Source organism: Atta colombica, unplaced genomic scaffold, assembly GCF_001594045.1.
Source record: "Atta colombica isolate Treedump-2 unplaced genomic scaffold, Acol1.0 scaffold163, whole genome shotgun sequence".
NCBI classification, from domain to species: domain Eukaryota; kingdom Metazoa; phylum Arthropoda; class Insecta; order Hymenoptera; family Formicidae; genus Atta; species Atta colombica.
This window is the reverse complement of record NW_017259254.1, coordinates 2,635,184-2,652,861: the sequence shown is the minus strand read 5'-3', so window position 1 is coordinate 2,652,861 and position 17,678 is coordinate 2,635,184. Positions and strand designations below refer to the sequence as shown.

The 17,678-nt window shown below is 35.7% G+C and overlaps 1 protein-coding gene across 1 annotated transcript in view; it reads left to right on the top strand.

The window, feature by feature from the left end:
- The window catches only part of LOC108686058, a 229,839-nt gene that overhangs the window by 135,609 nt on the left and 76,552 nt on the right, over positions 1-17,678 (top strand). The window contains exon 4 of the mRNA XM_018191122.1: positions 812-1,802. Within this exon, the coding sequence (XP_018046611.1) occupies positions 812-1,802 (991 nt within the window). The remainder of the gene's footprint in view (positions 1-811; positions 1,803-17,678) is intronic.

Here is a 17,678-nt window from a genome sequence, read left to right as displayed (position 1 = left end):
TCTCCCCCCCCCCCCCCCCCCTCTCTCTCTCTCTCTCTCTCTCTCTCTCTCTCTCTCTCTCTCTCGTGACAAGGAAGCCGCGCCAGTGATGTCCTCCATACCGCTGCGAAAGAATGACACCTCCAACCGTCGAAAAGACTCGGTCGGAATTCTCAGCGTTCTTCCCGCGTGATCCTCGACGGGGTCCTCGACATAAATATTAACAGTCATCGGATGCAGGCGCGTAATGGCACGCGCATTATTAGATGCGCGCTTAAGCTCCTCTCCGGGCAATAAAGGACTATATCTGAGAATGCCGACGCGGCATTGTCACGCTTATAACGCTTATAACGTTTTCCCATATTCTTAGAAATGTGCCAAGCTAGCTGATTTATCATGCCAATGAGTTACGCAGACCGGTTGAATTCAATATGCTTTTATAAATACTTGATAAGAAATATTACAATAATATGATAAATTCTCCTGTAATAAATTTTCTGTTGAAATCGTGAAAAGTTTCTTTTCATAATTTTATAATACTTTTGACTAATTTTTCATAATAAGAGTTTAGGTCAAAATATTGTTTGAATAAAATTCATTTGAAACTAAGTAAAGAATTAGATTCTTTTACTTATTAACAATTTCTTTGAAATTTAATTGGCAATAGGTATTATTACTACTTCATATTTTTCTTATGGAAAAATTGATTTAAAAATATAAATATTGTTAATATTAAAATCGGAAATTTCTTGGCATAGTATTCTTGTAATATTCTTAATATGGACACAATAAAAGTAAGAGAGAGTTACGATCAAAACTGCTGCTGTTGCAGATAGCAGTAGTCTGGCGAACTACGTCGATGAGGGCCCCGGGGATTTTGGGTTGGGATCGTGAAGACGAGTTTATGGACTGGCGGGACCTGACAAACAAGGGTCAGCCGAGCTCGTCGAATACGAGCACAAATCTCAGCGGAGCGCAGCCATCGAGCGTGATGAAAACCACCGGTCGTCCGCGGCGAAGATCGCGCGAGGACGCGCGTCCGAGGACACGCGAGATCAACAAAACTAATAGCGCTGAACATCGTCGGGAGGAGGCCAGGTCGATCGATAGGCTGGAACATCAATTCTGTCGTGAGAATCACACGATCGGCGAATCCGGTCATACTGTCACAGTGATGAAGTCCAGGTCCGCGTCCAGTGTCAATACTTGGAAGGACGACCTCGACGGCGACGAGGATGAGCTAGATCGAAGCACGAGTTGCAGAGTGTGTTCCAAGAATTCCTCTAGTCCCATCGGCGGCGACGAGAGTCGCGCCAAAGTGAAGCGATGCACCAAGGTGGTCTCCCCTACAACAATGGAAAAATGGAAGGAGAGCAGTAGATGCGAAATGCGTAGCAGGTCGATCGCATCGGAAAATCTGAAGAGTCCTCTGCAATTCGAGGAAAGTATTTTGCGGCGAGATGACATCGCCGATGATTCACCAAAAGATCTCGAGGATAGACTGCGGAACGCGGGTGGTCCAGACGATATTAGCGACGAGGATCTGCCGGCATACATAGGCAGTTTGCTTGTCACCGTTGAGAGAAAAATCGAAAGAGTCTCGCTCGACGATATGACGTTCCCCTGTCCGGCGTGCAGGAATATAGATACGGACGATCCATTGCTGGGATGCAGATGCGCTGGCGACGACTGCGGCTGCGGCGAGGATAACTGCGATTGTTCTTCCTCTGCCTCACGAAAGGAACAATCCGCGAAGAGCTTCGAAGTGGCGGGAATCAAGCATATCGATAGTGACGATGAAGAAGAAGTACGAATGGGATTCGGTAAGTAATTCACACATATTTTTACTTTTATATATAACAATAAGAATTTTTTTTTATTTGCATAGAGCAAAAGTATGTTTCCAATTATTTTAGAGAGCGATTGTTGTGTCTGTCCTTTAATAATGATTTTAAAATAACTTTTGTTGATAATCTTTGATCAAGTTAAATTATTGTAATGCTTAAAAAATATTGCTAGATTTATTAGCGATTAATTGACGAAAAATATAGCCTTGTTTACAAACGTAGAATTTCGTTTCCGGAATGACCGTTTATCGAAGGTGTACGATCTAGGAAAACTTGCAAGTTATTTCTGCCGATCCGCCACGCCAGCTGTTCTTACTCGATGAACGCTTTATGTAGGCTTGCGTGATTTACCGGCGACTAAACTCGCGCACCGGATACTTGAAATTCTGGCTGAAGTGTAGCGTAGGCGGCATATATCTTGTAAAGTGGCTACTTCTCGTCATGCGGCTGTTAAAAAATATGAACGCTACTCGTGCGTCGAATCGATGCTTATACTTCGTTCACGCGTGAAAGAGTTTCATTGGGGAGATTCCAGTGAGTGTGAATAGAATTGCTGTACTTGCATGATGTTATTCCAGTGTGCACGTGCTCGCACGAATGCGTGTCTTACATCCCGAAGCTGCGATGAAGTTTACGACGGAAATATTATCTGCTAAACAAAGTACTGAAAATCCGTGACGTGTATTTAACAGAAGTTTCCGCATTAACTCGCAATTTATTTCGTAATAATCCTTTCATAATTTAACGCACGGACATAATTAAGTTTCAAAGAAAAATATTGATTCCATTACATGTAAAAAACTTAAACTTAAGTTATTGTTTGATAAGTTATATTATACATTAGTGATTTAATGGATAGACTCATTCAGAAAACTATATTTATTTCTAAATGTACTAAGAAAAATGTCTGATTTAAAATAGACGAACTAGAAGATTTTGATTGTATCTATCAACATTCTGGTTATTTTAATTAAGAATTCTAGTAGATTTAATCAGAAAATGTTAATTCGTTCATTTTTCAATTAAAATTCTAATTAATCTAATCAAACGTTTCTTTTAATGTTGATTTATGCTTTTATGCAATCAATTGTTTCTATTATTGTTCGAATTTTTATTATATTTATTCAAATTACAATTTAATTTTATTCTTTTGACTCTTAATGATTATTTTCAATTTTCAAATGTTTATTATTTCTAAAGTTACGTTGAATAATTAAGAACAAATGCATTTTCTCGCTTGAGTTGAATCCTAAATATTTTTGTTACACGGTACTTGGGGTACTGCAAACTTTTATGTCACATGTCACAATCTCGGTTTAATTCGTCTCCCTGAGGGCATCGTTAACAAGCGATGACTCTCACGCCGACAACGCAAGCGTAATTGTAACGAACGAGTATGCAAATTGTCGGCGCATTCGCTTGTCACTCGATCTTTCGTCATGGACCTGGCCAAACGAATCACTCGCGGATACGGGCCTGACTGGGTCGGACAGTACTTTAAAGTCTCGCGGCTGTTCTCGACCGCTGATCTCCTTTCGCGTCCTCCCACGCTCGCCTCTTTGGTAACCGCCGCCGACAAGTTTGCAAAGTCAAGACCCTTTATCGAAATGACGCCACGTCCGCAGTTTCGACATAAAAATGAGCTTATAGCATTCGCCGTTTTGTAGCACGATTTTTTACGTATCACATAATTTGTACCATTTCATGGGCAAATTTTACTTTTTTAAAGCTCTTTTGCTCTCGGTTATCGCTTTCTTTATTTGTCGTATGATAACACGTTTTAAAGTTGCAGAACTATCGCCTCTATCTAATCTATAGACATGTTTTGAGAATTACTTATGATTTAAGTATAATTTAGTACAATATGGTACGAGTTTAACGAGTAAATATTACGAATAAAAGAATGCAATATAATAATTGAGATATGGAAAGTTATATACAAAGTAAAAATTAATCTTCATTTTAATGATTAGTAAAAACGTAAAAAATTCCGCGATTCTTTTTTGAACAGATATTGCTTTGAAAATAATAGATGTAATAAAGTTTATTAGATTGATTTAGTAAATCTTTTTTTACAGTATTATAAATGTTGTACCTTGAAAGATAAAAAGAAAGTTAGTTGAAAAATGGTTCTATAAAAGATAGTTTTATATATCATAACGAAAATAATTTTTCTTGTAAATTGTCATAAAGCTGATTAAAAAATACATTGAGTCAAATATCTGGAATAATAATTTCTTCCGTAGAAAAAACGGAGAATATTATGTTACGATATCGCATTAACTCCGATCTTTCCGATGCACTCGCTGTTGTATATAGTTTATGCAAAACATACGGACATTGTACAAATGTAATTATCATAACAATAATCTTTTGATTCATGTCTCCCTAAGTTCAGAATTGTGGTAACGTAAGATACCATGAACCATTGCGAATTATTATAACCGATTTGCGCTCGTCTATTGCAGTAACCTCGGTGCTCAAACATGTTTCTTGACTTTCCTTGCAACCGGCAGTGTTTGCGATGCGAGAGGCGAGCGACCTGCCTCGACAGTGAATGAACGGAGTAATGAACTTGTCAATGAGTATGCGTGCTAATGAGATACGACAGAACCGGCAATGTTTCTGAAACGTTAACGGCAAACCGAAAAATTGAATAAAGAAAGTTGCAAAGTGTATTTCAAAATGCATTTACGAATGTTTATTTGCAAGCACGAATTAATAAATTTTTTGTGAATTTAATTGTTTAAATTTTGTTTGAAATTGGATTTTATGAAAAAGAATATTACGTTGAATTTTAGAAAAATCTGCTACTTATTCATGTTTTAATATAAAACAAGTTATTACAATCTGAGTCAATACAATGAATTATAATAAATATTATAAATTCTGCGACAAAGAATTTATTTTTTTTTAGCCAATGCATGAGATGTATAATAAAACATATTAATAATGAACTATTGGGTCTGGAAAGTTTTTTTTTATCTGAAAAGTTCATGTCGATGTTGAAGGAAAATTTAAATTTTAGTATACATTTATTAAATTATATAGGTTAGTCGGCACGAACTTTCCGGACAACCCAATATATAATAACAAATAATTCAATTGTAATAAATTATTTTTAATAAATTATTTTTATTTTGTATTCAGTATCATCAATTTGAATACTTATTCTTTCGATTTAACTATGTTTTCTCAGCACTCGATTGTCGATTTGATAATAAAGAAGAGAAAGTAATATTTCATCAGATATAAAAGTTTCTCGCAGTAAATAAAAATAATCAATGAGTCGTCTAGTCATTCATATATGATAATCCTATCTCTATGTCCCTATCTCTATTTTGGTGTATTTGGCAATCAAGTGCGAAGAATCGGTCGTCACTCTTTCCTATAGCGTTCGTTCTGCTGTCATCGTTCCGTAACCTGCGTAGTCGGCGTGGCTATGTTTGCGGCGCACCATGCCATGCGATCGGACATGCCTTTACGCCGGTTGTCGTGTTTCATTAGCACGTGGATATCTTATTGACGGCGTGGCTTAGCGATCTCATCGGTACGATTCATTCGTTTTTTTTTTATTCGCGGGTTTGTTGGCAAGTCGTGGAACATAATCCGCCCATCGTGCGACATAAACGCCACTGCCCACGCACGAGGGTGCTATGAGTAGAGGAGGATGTTGTCGAGAATGACTTACAGCAGCTTAGAATGCATTTGATTTCGCTTCCTTTGGCGAAGGCCGACAGACTGGGTAGACTCGTGAGAAGAGAGAGAGAGAAAAATAGGAGAGAATATGCTATTTGCTATCCCTTAGATTTTTTTCTGAGAAAATTGAAAATCTTGTCATGTGAGACTAAATTGCAATTATATGATAAAAAATGGATTATAAAGAATTAATTCTATATAAACGTGAAACGTTAAGCATTATTTGAACTATTAAGATATGTACTTGATTAATTGAATTTGTAATCTCAATGAATAGATATACTACGAAAAGAATTCAACGTACATATTTTGCAATAGTCATTTCGATCATTATTAGCATTTAACTAAATATATATTAAGATAATAATTCTGTTAAAATAATATGTTAAAATAATAATAATAATAATAATTCTACAGAGTTATTCTATATTGCGCTTCTATGTAATAATTTCTTTTTATTGAATTTCATTTATATGACAATAATTTGTTAAATCTTTCTGATTAACACTGTATGAGATTACTAGAAAATTCACATTTTCATATTCTTATAAGCGTGACGATTTTGGATTGATGTGTTTCCACCCCACAGTTCGACATGCATAAATTTTCTGGAAGTTATTTTCATTAACGGATATCTCACCGCTCAATTAAATCCCCACAATTGGCTCTGCATTACGTTTTCTTGTTCCAAACAGAAAAATTCACTCGCGGAAATTCTTTGAACACGTCGTACCGCGAGATCCTGACTCCTGTAAGAACCGATCTGGTATCGCCGCGTATCATGGCAGTTAATTCTCGGACAATCGACAAGACACAGGCAGGAAGAATGCGGTGGGATGTGTACTAGTTTTGCCGCGCAACCGGCTCGAGAAAATCAACTTGGACTTTAACAGCAGCAATAACCGCAACGCATACTTCGTATTGATAAAAAGAATAAAAAGGAAGAGCCGCGAAGATTTTTTTAGAATGTTTTAATCCCCTTGCTCTTGCACGTTTTCGAATTTGATGTATTAATAATGCATATCTCTCTCATCATACATATTCAAATAACATTCCTGAGATATGCATATATCAAATATTTGCTAAACCTCGGTTGTCAACAAGTACATGTCTCGGTATGTAAAATTTATTAGCTTTCTCATTCTCTGATGTAATCAATTATTGTTCTTCTCTTAAATTCTTTCTCAAATTCAGGATATATAAAAATATGATAAAATTTATTCTTATATTTAAAAAATTTGACGTGATTAATTCACAGTATAGGGATTAGTAAAATAATGAGAAATATTAATAATTAATAATAAATTGTAGATAATTTTTCTATTTATGTTTAACAAAAGTGTTACAGTTTTTATTATCTAGGTTTGTGTTCTCACGATTTGAACTTTGAGTATTTTGTTGGAAAAGCTAAAATGAGTCTTCATTAGAACATGCATTTATTCTAATTATAGCTGCTGAACAACGCGACGCTCTCAACGCGGCTGAAAGTCAAAGGTTCTCGCGCGAAAGCGAGAAATAGCACGAAATATAAATACGCGCTAATGATCAGCTGATATCGATGCAGCACTATTTTTCGCGGTGAATTATTATACCGTGCAGGTGAAGAGAAATTATACCTAGAACGCAATTTAATTCACTCACTTTATTGTTTCTCGCGCTACATCGTGAAATTTTATTGCTCGATGTCGTTGGAGACATGTGAAAGGCAGTAAATTTGAGATTCGCTAACGAAACGTACATGTCGATTGGCCGACTATTCTCACGCTTCTTTTTCTTGTGAAGAATGTCGGAGCCGCCAAAGCCACCGAGGCCTTTTCCTTTGTAATCACGTTATTAACTCACTGATCGCGCTACGAGTTCAGGTAAAAAAATATTTTCCTTTTATGGAAGGACGAATTCTGTAAAGAATATACCGTCTTTTAATCTTACATATTTACCACATTTTTATTAAACAGGATTCAGGATCGGGATATAAATTAGCGATATTATGTCAAATATATATATATATATATATATACATATATATATGTATATGTATATCCAGGCGCTATCATATTTTTTTTTTTATTATTAGTGCGATACTTATGATAATTGTGAGTTCCGTAATTTGCAGTAATTTGCAAATTGAGTCAAATTTTCATATTCACGCGTCACGTATTTTTTTTTTTTTCGTATTTTATCAGATTTCTATATACATGTCTCTTGTCTATTTTTTTTTGCTCAATCGCGACTAACGGTACGATTTTTCGTGACACGATTGCATATACAACTTTAGAGCGAACAGTTAGCGAAGCGTGACGTATCGCCGCGAGCTTCTGCATCGCCACCGTGCGTATCCGGGGGTTTCGCGATTTCAATTGAAGCGTTTCGTGTGGTACATCGGGCGAGCCGTGTTGCGTCGGGTATCCCATGTTGCGCGCGAGTTGATTGAACGTTTGCCGGACTCATGGGCCAGCTATACTTAGTAGCTCATTGATCGTCCCCACGGCGGTCCTCAATCATATCTACTTAAGCGAGAATCAAGTGGCTTCTACAATGGAGGCTGTTCACCTCTCGCAGCGCGTTCCTCCGATCGACGCGCGGCGTGTTGAGTATGGATACGAGAAAACGAGGAATTATCGTCCGTTCGGTCAATCGTATTCCGCAATTACACTCATCACGTCCGAGTATGCGGGGTTGCTTGTTTGCACGAGCTAATAGCAAAATTGCCCAGTTGTTTGCCCCTCCGAGACTGCGTTCGCTTATCGAGGGTGGTTTATCGATTTCTCGCTTCTTACGCAATTCGATTATGAGCAGGACAATTGGATTAATTCGGAGCCTTATTATGCCTGTCAACGATGATTGAGTTAGATGAGTTTCTCCCCCTTTTATTTGCCGTAAACGTCGCGTCGCCTTCTGAAACATTAATTATGATGTTTTTGATGAAATTATCGCCGATCATATAAACTTCGGTATGGCTATTGCTAACCGAAAAATTTACTGCAGTAAAATCTTTCTTAAATTAATGAATGTATTGCTGTCTGTAATTTTTTAATTAGAAATCGATATAAAACAGAGATAATCCATCATTTTAATATTGTTTCTACATTGAGAATGTATGTTATGACATTATTAATATTTTGAAAATACATAATGTTTTATAACATATAAAATAAACTTGTAAGAGTATACGCTTTTCAGAGCTCTTTTTTCCGTTGAATTTTTATTTTAATGATCGTTCGCTTTCACAAAATTCTCATATTTGTCAATTGTCGATTGTCGAGGCGCACCTTGGATCATTAGGTGGAAAAGGGAAGTTGTCGTTATTAATCATAATGCAGATAGCGATCAAATTGCCATCACGACATCGTAAAATCTGGTAGCACGGCCGCCGGTGGATCTTTTGATCCGACCGTGAATAAAGCGATCTTCAACGAGCCGAATAAATGCCGCCGCATTACACGGCTCATTACGCCATGACGTTATTTACAAACAAACGCATGGCCGCGGACGCTATAGAAAATAAAGAACAACGCAGCGGAAGTCCATTAGACACTTCCTCTTATTAATGCGCGGCCTCCTGTGCACGGGGTCTTTTTTTGCATGGAAAAAAAAATATCGTACCTGAAGTGGTATAAGCTGTAAAGCCTCATCTACAATAGTCGTACATTCTGTGTCACGAATCGCAAGCTTGTTATGACAACCAATCTGATCAATCGTCAATATTAAAATTGACTTGATTATTACAAACTTGTGACCTGCGACATAGTTTGATGAGACTTAAAGAACGCGTGTAAGAGTTACAGTGGTTACGAGCAAAACGAAAATTAGCCAATATTGTATGAGATTACTATATTTTACAGAAAAATTGTTATGTAATTTTTATTATATTTGTTATTCACGTATTGCTTGTACGTATATTACAGTCAAGTGCATTTATGCATTTAATATACGGATTAATCTCGAATTAATTATAACAACAATGATATAATTTTAATTAATTTTGAAAAAACGAAAGATTATGAAGTTTAATATTTGTTATAAAAGAAAAGACAATAAAATTAGAATATTTTTGAATTTTTAAAAAAGAATCTTTTTGAATGAATCATAGATTACGATAGAAAAATTTTTAAAGGATATATGTATTAGCGAAATTATTGACAGTTTAAAGTTTACGTATTAAATTTAAATGGATAAAATCAATTATGTTTTATAATTGATGAAAGTGCGAGAATTATACTATAATACTACAATAAATCATAGTATATTAGATATTATTGATTTAAAGGAACGAAAAAAAAAATGGAGTACGTGTGTTAAAGATGTCTCGCGCGGCACGATTGGAAAATTATGTGCAGACCACAGTAATTAGCACACTCCATACTCGCGAAGGAAGTCTAATGGTATTTAACAGATTCTTCCTAGAGAATCAATGTGTTGAGAGATTCTCGAGCTTGAAAGCTGATCGTCGCGTAAATCGTTTCCAGTTTCCATTTGCGATGTTAACTGCTTCCGCTAAGAAGAGCCGGTTGCGCCAGATTTCATTGTCGATGCCTCCAAATGGAGAACATGCTGGATAATGCTCGATAAAAATTGTCATAGGATAAATTGGTCAGGTTCAAGGAGATTGCCGATTTATTCGATTGTTACGTTATGTTTGCTGCATATTTGAATTCTCGAACAGCATTCTCAAAAGGATATTTCTTAAATATATCAAATTGAAATGGAGCAAAATATTTTAAAATATAAAATTTACTTTAATTTTACATTTTCATTTTTTTATACTTATGTTAAAATTTGAATAATATGTATTACTCGTTTGCAATGATTATAAACTGCACTATTTGTGTATTTATTCGTGACATTTCGCTCGTTTCATACGAGAAATGAAATAAAAATGTAATAACATTTTATTCATTCGTACTGCGATTTGTAAAAACGCTAAATTCCATATAAAGATCCTAAACAGTTTTTTAATACATGAGCACTCGATGGATTTCTATATGGAGTCACGGAACTTGCATGAAGGAAGTCACAGAGACTGAAGATTAATAAGACCACCCAAGGAGCCACGGTGTTCGACTTACTGAATCTGACAAGGACATTGTTCATGATCCTCCGAATAACCGTTTAGCGAATTATACAGTGACTATCCCGTTCATGATCTAAACAAAGGAGAGAGAGAGGGGGAGGGGGAGAGATATATTTTAATTGGAACTTACATTTAGAACTAACATATAAATTTTTACAATCTATCTATTCATCTTAAAAGATATCAATTCGAAGTGTCGCTTAAGCATGAAGCTTTTTTGATATCGCGTGTTATTAATAAATAGAAAGTTCGAGCGGCGTTTTAGAAGAAATTATTATGTTCGCATATGTGAATGTACAGCAAAATTAGTTCCGATTTTCTACAATCTCTTGTTTTCTAATTTCTAGACAGAAATCATAAAATTATTTGTATTAGAAATTAAAAATTTGCAGCAAGGATATAAATAAATTAAGTTTTACACTTAAGTTTTATCTTACGAGTTTCATCTTTTAGAAACTACAATACAATGTAATTATATTAGAAACTACAATACAATTTTATCAGTATAATTCTAATTCTCGAAATATCTATTCATTTGTTATTTTCTGATGGTCAAAACATCCGTTAGGGTCTCTCTGAGTTAAAATTGTCGTGCGTTCTACCCTTCGCATCTTCACAATAAAGAAATGGCGGGAAAATGTCGAGAGGTCATAGACATGCGGAAACACACTGCGCCAGACCTCAAGACGTCGCGAATGGAAACGTTTAAATTGCAAACGGCGCATCGTAAAGCGAGAGGATCCAATCAACCTTTGCTTACGAGTCAATCGAGTCGGCGGTCTGCGACACCTATCGCTTTATGCTAATACAGGCGGTTTCGTTACTGGCGAATAGGTTCGCACTGCCGCAGCCGCATTGAAGACGAATCTGCGAAGAGCATTAAACTTTTAGAATTCTCAGACGCATGACGTGACAGTCTCCAGAGCCTATAATACTTCGTATACACCATAATACCATGTAATCCTAAACATGTATTCATATATTCATATATTTTTATATTGGCACTAAACGAAACTTGTCAAGAATAATAACGGAATGAGTAGATCAATGAATAGGCAAGAAAAATATATTCGTAGATAATTGTTAACTAAAATTATTTATTTAGTGGCAGCTTATATTTCTTAGTAAATAAATAAAAGAATTTTTAACTAACAGTAAGTAGGTACATCAATCTTAAAACGAATCGAAACATAAAAATTCCATATTATATTCTGAAATGTCTGTCAGAACTCTAGCGGATCAGTAGTGTGTACCAAGGAAGGAATGTATTAGAATTCTAATTTTAAATTCTATTTCAAAATAATATTATGGACTCTGTAGGCGTCATGCAAGTATTTACACTTTAAAATTTGATGCGAGCGCAAGAGAGGTTTAACGATGACGAGATGAAAATTATCCGACTCGTGTGTGCATCTGATAAAGAGAAACGGTATATTTCTTCAACAATAGCATTACCGATAATAAAGCAATAACCCAAAAGTCATTACTCGGTCGCTTCGTTTCTTAAGCATCTGCATAAATAAAATGCCATAAAATCTATGAAGAGTCGAACTCTATGAGACTCAATATGTTTTGAACTGTATTCAAATACAATATGGCTTTTTTGATGTAACGATTATGATTTGTAAAGGAATACTATATTTATGCGAATTTGTACATATTGTATGAAAAATAGTTATCAACATGAAGTAGTTTTTTTTAACAGAATGAGAAAGTCGCATGTTAAAAAATTGGAGCATCGTATTGTTTTGCGTTTCAAAATAATACAAATTCATCAATGGATTTACAGATGCGTAAATGCAGAGTAAAGAAATTTTTTCCCAAGATACCATTCTGTAAATATATTTGTTATAAAAAAATAAAATTGTTCAATCACCTACGTACAAATAGAAAAAGTCAAGAAGTCTTGCTTGATTAGCTATTGAAATTTGAAGTATTCACGAGTGGCCACGCAAGTAATGCTTGCCTCGGGTCTAGCAATAGTTTCGCGTTGAAACTATTCGTGAGATGATACACTGTGTCTAGTGTAGCGACAATAAATCCGAGGACGAAGATTTATGGCGCTGGGAGTGGTTTCGGACTTGATGCGTTAACATGCATTAACCCAAATACAAAAGCAACCACCGCGGGCGAAACGAGACCGAGTGCGAGATGAGTGTTCTTCTGTTCCTGTGCTTGTTCCGATCTTTCGTGTTTGATCTCGAGGTAGATTGGTGACGCGCGAAGAACGGAGTACCGTATAAAGTGAAGCGATTAGGGACATACTTTACGCTAAGTTGAGGAGGAACAAAAACCGAAAAATAGGTCGTTTCACTTTCTTCACGCGCAGTATAAAAACGATGGGCGGATTTTGTTACGTTTTTCATTGTCTGCTCCTAATTACCGCATATCGCGATAACTGTTAGCTGAGGCTAGAAGAGAGGTCACTAAATAAAATCATCGCGCGCCGCCTGATTGCGCTTTCGCGCTATAAATCACGACGTTAAGTCGCGTGCTAGCGCGCATCGAATTGCGCGGAAGTTAAACGCTAAAAACTAGGATTAAACTGACCCAATGCTAACGTGATTAATCGACTTAAGTCATGGAAAGTGGTATTATCCTGGAGGTAATAATTATTAGTTCGACGTTAGGCCGCGCTTTTACTATAAACCGAAGACGAAGTGCCGCTGTATTATTAACTATGTTCTTTTAATTCTCTAACAACGTAATTTGTTACTCGGCTTATTTAAATGCTTAATAAACGTATATTAGCTATTTATCAATTAAGAAAAAAAATTTAAAAAGAAATTTAAAAAAGAATAAGAAGAAGAATATTTCGTTTTTTAAATATTAAATTAAATTTTATTTTTAATTGTTTGATATTTCTTGTATTTTATATTTTTTATAAAATTATTCTAATTTATTGAAAAAAAAATCCAAAGAGCAGTTTATTAACATTTCTTTCAGAACTTTTTATTGTCTTAAGTCATTGTCTTTTATTGTCTTATTTTTGTCACCTAGTTTTTTTTTGGGGGGGGGAAGTATTTATTTATTGTTTTTAAGAAGAAAATTATGTTGCATTTGGAGAGGAAATTTTAGCACGATGGATGTAACTGTGTCAACTTTCCGTTGATAGAACTCTGAGATAAGATAAGGCTTCGAATCGCCAACCGCCAGAATGAACGACCAGTACAGTGGACGGTCTCTCGATTCCGACGACAGTCACTGCATAGAAAATAGTTTATCTCCTAGTTTATTCCTAGTTTTAGGAATACTCTTGGCGGCTGCATTTAGACGGCGTCGCATCGGACGGCGTGTGCAATAGCGGTATTCGATTGCGTATCGGTGATCTCGATCGTCTCTCCATATATCTCTCGCTCCTATTATCTCTCTCTTTTTCTTTCTCTTTCTCCCTCCTTCCTTTCCATTCAATTCGTTATGTCAATGATCCCACGCAGATCCGAGAGAAGGAAGCTGCTTTGCGCTCGCACGAGGTTCATTCGCTCAAGTGAATTATGAACTCTCCGATGTTATTAGCTGTAATGAGAAAATTATTTCTCGTCGATACACTTAACGTTCATCTCGACAATTATTTTCTTCTTACAGTTACATACGCAATTGTATTCCATTCACATTTATCTACCCTTCTTTAGTTTAATTGATCGAAAGACGTTCATTAGACGTTCTTGTTCCTTCAATCTCACTAGCATCAAAATTTTAAGGCGTTAATTCACATAATATCTATGAATATCACACTGAGCAAAGATTATCTGTAAATCTTGAAGTGAGCGGAAGTTATATAATATGAGAGTTTCTAATCTAAAAACAGATTTACGCGTATCGGCGTGTAATCTCTTTCAGCCGTCTCTATTACAGAAATATAATTGCGATTTTCTATCGCAAATCACTTGGACGTTTACTACTGCGCATAGTCTCGCGTGATGCCGCCGTATTCCCTTCCGCGAAATCCCGCGCTCGGGATACCCGATTCTCAGGTTCGTATAAATTTGTTTACTCTAAATTATGACTCTAATAGATACGGTCGCGTGTCTCCCGACCGTTTCTTCGTTGGTGCACCGCACAAAGAATTAACATTATCTCCGAACGGAGGCAGCCGGTCTCGTCAGCTATTTTTTTCGCGTGATAATCGGCAATTACAACTAACTCTGTATCGATCAGTGGCGATCGATGGCACAGATTATCTGTCAATGATTTCGAACTTGATCGTTTCGATGCCTACAAGAAATTAGAAATCATCTCCATTTGAGAAACAGCTCGAAGGGAAGCATGATAATAAGCATGACGGATTCGCGATGGTACATATAAGCTACATATAATTTGCATAAATAATATCCACCGATCTATTGGTCGATAATCACTTCCCGTTTATTATTCTGAGATACGTACGCTACTTAATTATAATTATTATTGACAACTAATTTCTCGTAATTGTTAGGACCGCCATGATAATGTCCCGTTGCGTTATTTTACTGCGATGAATAAATATAATTCGATAGACAGAAGAGCGACGCGCTTGAAATGAATTAAAGAAAATCGGGGGAACGATATTTCCAACTGCTCATATTCTCGTTATGCTGTTTCTTAGTAATGAAACAAATAGGTAAATATGATCGAACGTGATTTATGACTCTATTGATAAAATAATGATAAAGTAATAAAATCGCGCGCTTGCCCTAGCGGAAGTTCCTATCGCGAGAAATAAAACGATACCAGCTTCCGTTAATTCATGAGTAGGGGAGTATTTTATATCATAATCAGCTGTGTGGGGTGTATTAATCGTTATTATTACATAGATATTGCGCGCACGAAGATGTACATTATTTTTTTTGTCGATATCTAACCTATATATATAGCTTGTATTCAGAACGTGGTTATGATGATGTAGAATGCATTTAGCATATAGTGTTCATATTACATATATTAGTAGTATATTTTAGAATAACATATATATATATATATATATAATTAATGTATAACATATAAAATAAAATTGAATAAATAAAAGCGCGTACTTATCGATAAAAGTATATTACGTTCTGAATATGGGCCACAATGTCCTGCTGGCAATTTGATTTGCTTAATTAATCACAAAATTAATCGCAAACTGACTAATATCATAAGTTTGAATAATAATATAAAACTCAATGCAGAGACAAATGTATAAGAGACATAAATACATTAAAAATTAGATTAAAATTTTTTATTTTTGATGAAAAAGAATTTTTGTTTCCGTGATTTTCTTTTGTAAATAAATTATGCAATTTCTCGCATTAATAGAACTTACAGTCAACGGAACTTACAGTCAATTAAAGAACAGGAAGAAATCGGATAATCAATACCTTGTAGCTTATACATTGTTTCAACTATGTTGAAAGAACAATATGGTATTGCTTATATTATTGACCATTGGCTCGATGATTACTGCGATGAAGATTTACGTATTTATTCAGATAACTATTTCTTTCACAGTTTTCCACAGAAGGCGATATAAAGCGATAAAAGAGAAACTGAGAAGAGGCTTCGCATTTCTTTTACAATTCCGTCGGAGTGATGGATGAGTTCTTCGGAGAACTGTCGTCGATAAATCACCGATAACCGTGTTTTTTTAACAGTTTGTCTTTGTTTTTGCCATTGCGCCGACAATGCCTCCCGTAAAATTGCATTTGTGGCGGCGTCATGTCCGTTGTCTCGTAAAATGTACACGCCTATGAACGTCATTACCACGTAATTAACACTCTCCCCTTCTCCTGTTCCATTCCTCAGCAGCGTAATGAGTGTTCGAGCGTGGAAATTTGCATGTGAATCTCACTACCGCTGCCGACATACCGCAAAACCGCATCCGCGAAATCATTCTCCGTTTCGAGCTATGCGGACAGAAGAGAAGACCGGTCTATTATTCGTGCATGTGCGGACGCAATCGCGTGAATGCACCTGGTAGTAAAATTGGGTCGCGTGTCACGTCTGTCATCGCCGTTCCGTAAACGTAAGAGTGAACTTCCGATTATATTTTTAACGTGAACGTGAACATTCGTTTGATGTTTGAACTATGTGAAAAATGATATTGTTGATTGAAATACAGCCTCCGGTAAAACAATTCCGGAGCAGATAGTCATACGAAGAGAGACGGCCATTGTGGATTCTCCAGTAATTGCCGATATGATATGCATGAATAGTTAGTAAACGTCATGGTGATTGATTGGAATTTTTTTGCGATTAGCAGCACTTTAGCGGATATATCAATACGTTTTTTACTCGAATTTTTCTCCTGTTTAAAATTATTTTTCAATTAAATGAAATTAAAAGTTAGCTTCAAATCAATGACAAAATGGAAATTTATATAACTTTGTGAAAAATAATCGTAAAATGATTTTCAAAGACAAAGAAAATTTATTTTTAAAAGTCTAAAGATCCTTCATATCTTATTAAATTTTTGTCTCGGTTAACAAAATTTATTCAAGAAATTTTTGCTCACTATTTCCAAATCGAGATCGAAAAGTTAATAGAAAGTTTCAACTTTCACGCATAGAGTTGAAAAAAAATTCTTTTTAATTGATTTGAAACAATCTGAAAGTTTAAAGTCTCCTTTTTAAAATATTCTTTAAGAAATTAAAATACAATTTTTTGTTGTCGAGTTATCGCGGTTTGAAATGGCCAGTATATTTCACCTTTTCATCACTAGAAATAGTGTCTTAGAAATTAACATTTCTGTAAATCACAGACACTAGAAGAAATAATAACAGTTTGAATATATATCAAGGTGTAAGTGGTTACAGATTTTTATAAGCGGCTGGACACATTAAGAGAATTCACGATTTATGTTTCAGAGATGGAAGTGGATAATACTATCTTACGTGCTCCAATTAATTCTAAAAATAAAATTATATGAACAAATTTCTAATCTGATCGCATAACTTTCATAGATAGAGTTCTCTCGCAAATTCAAATTACACTCACAATACAACTCATTTTACTCGCGTACTTACATGCGGAACGGTCCACGTGCGTTTCGCGTGGCATCTGCAGCAGACACGTTCCTGTTGAGACAAACGTGGCACGTCGTAGCTTCTCACGTGCGCACGGCG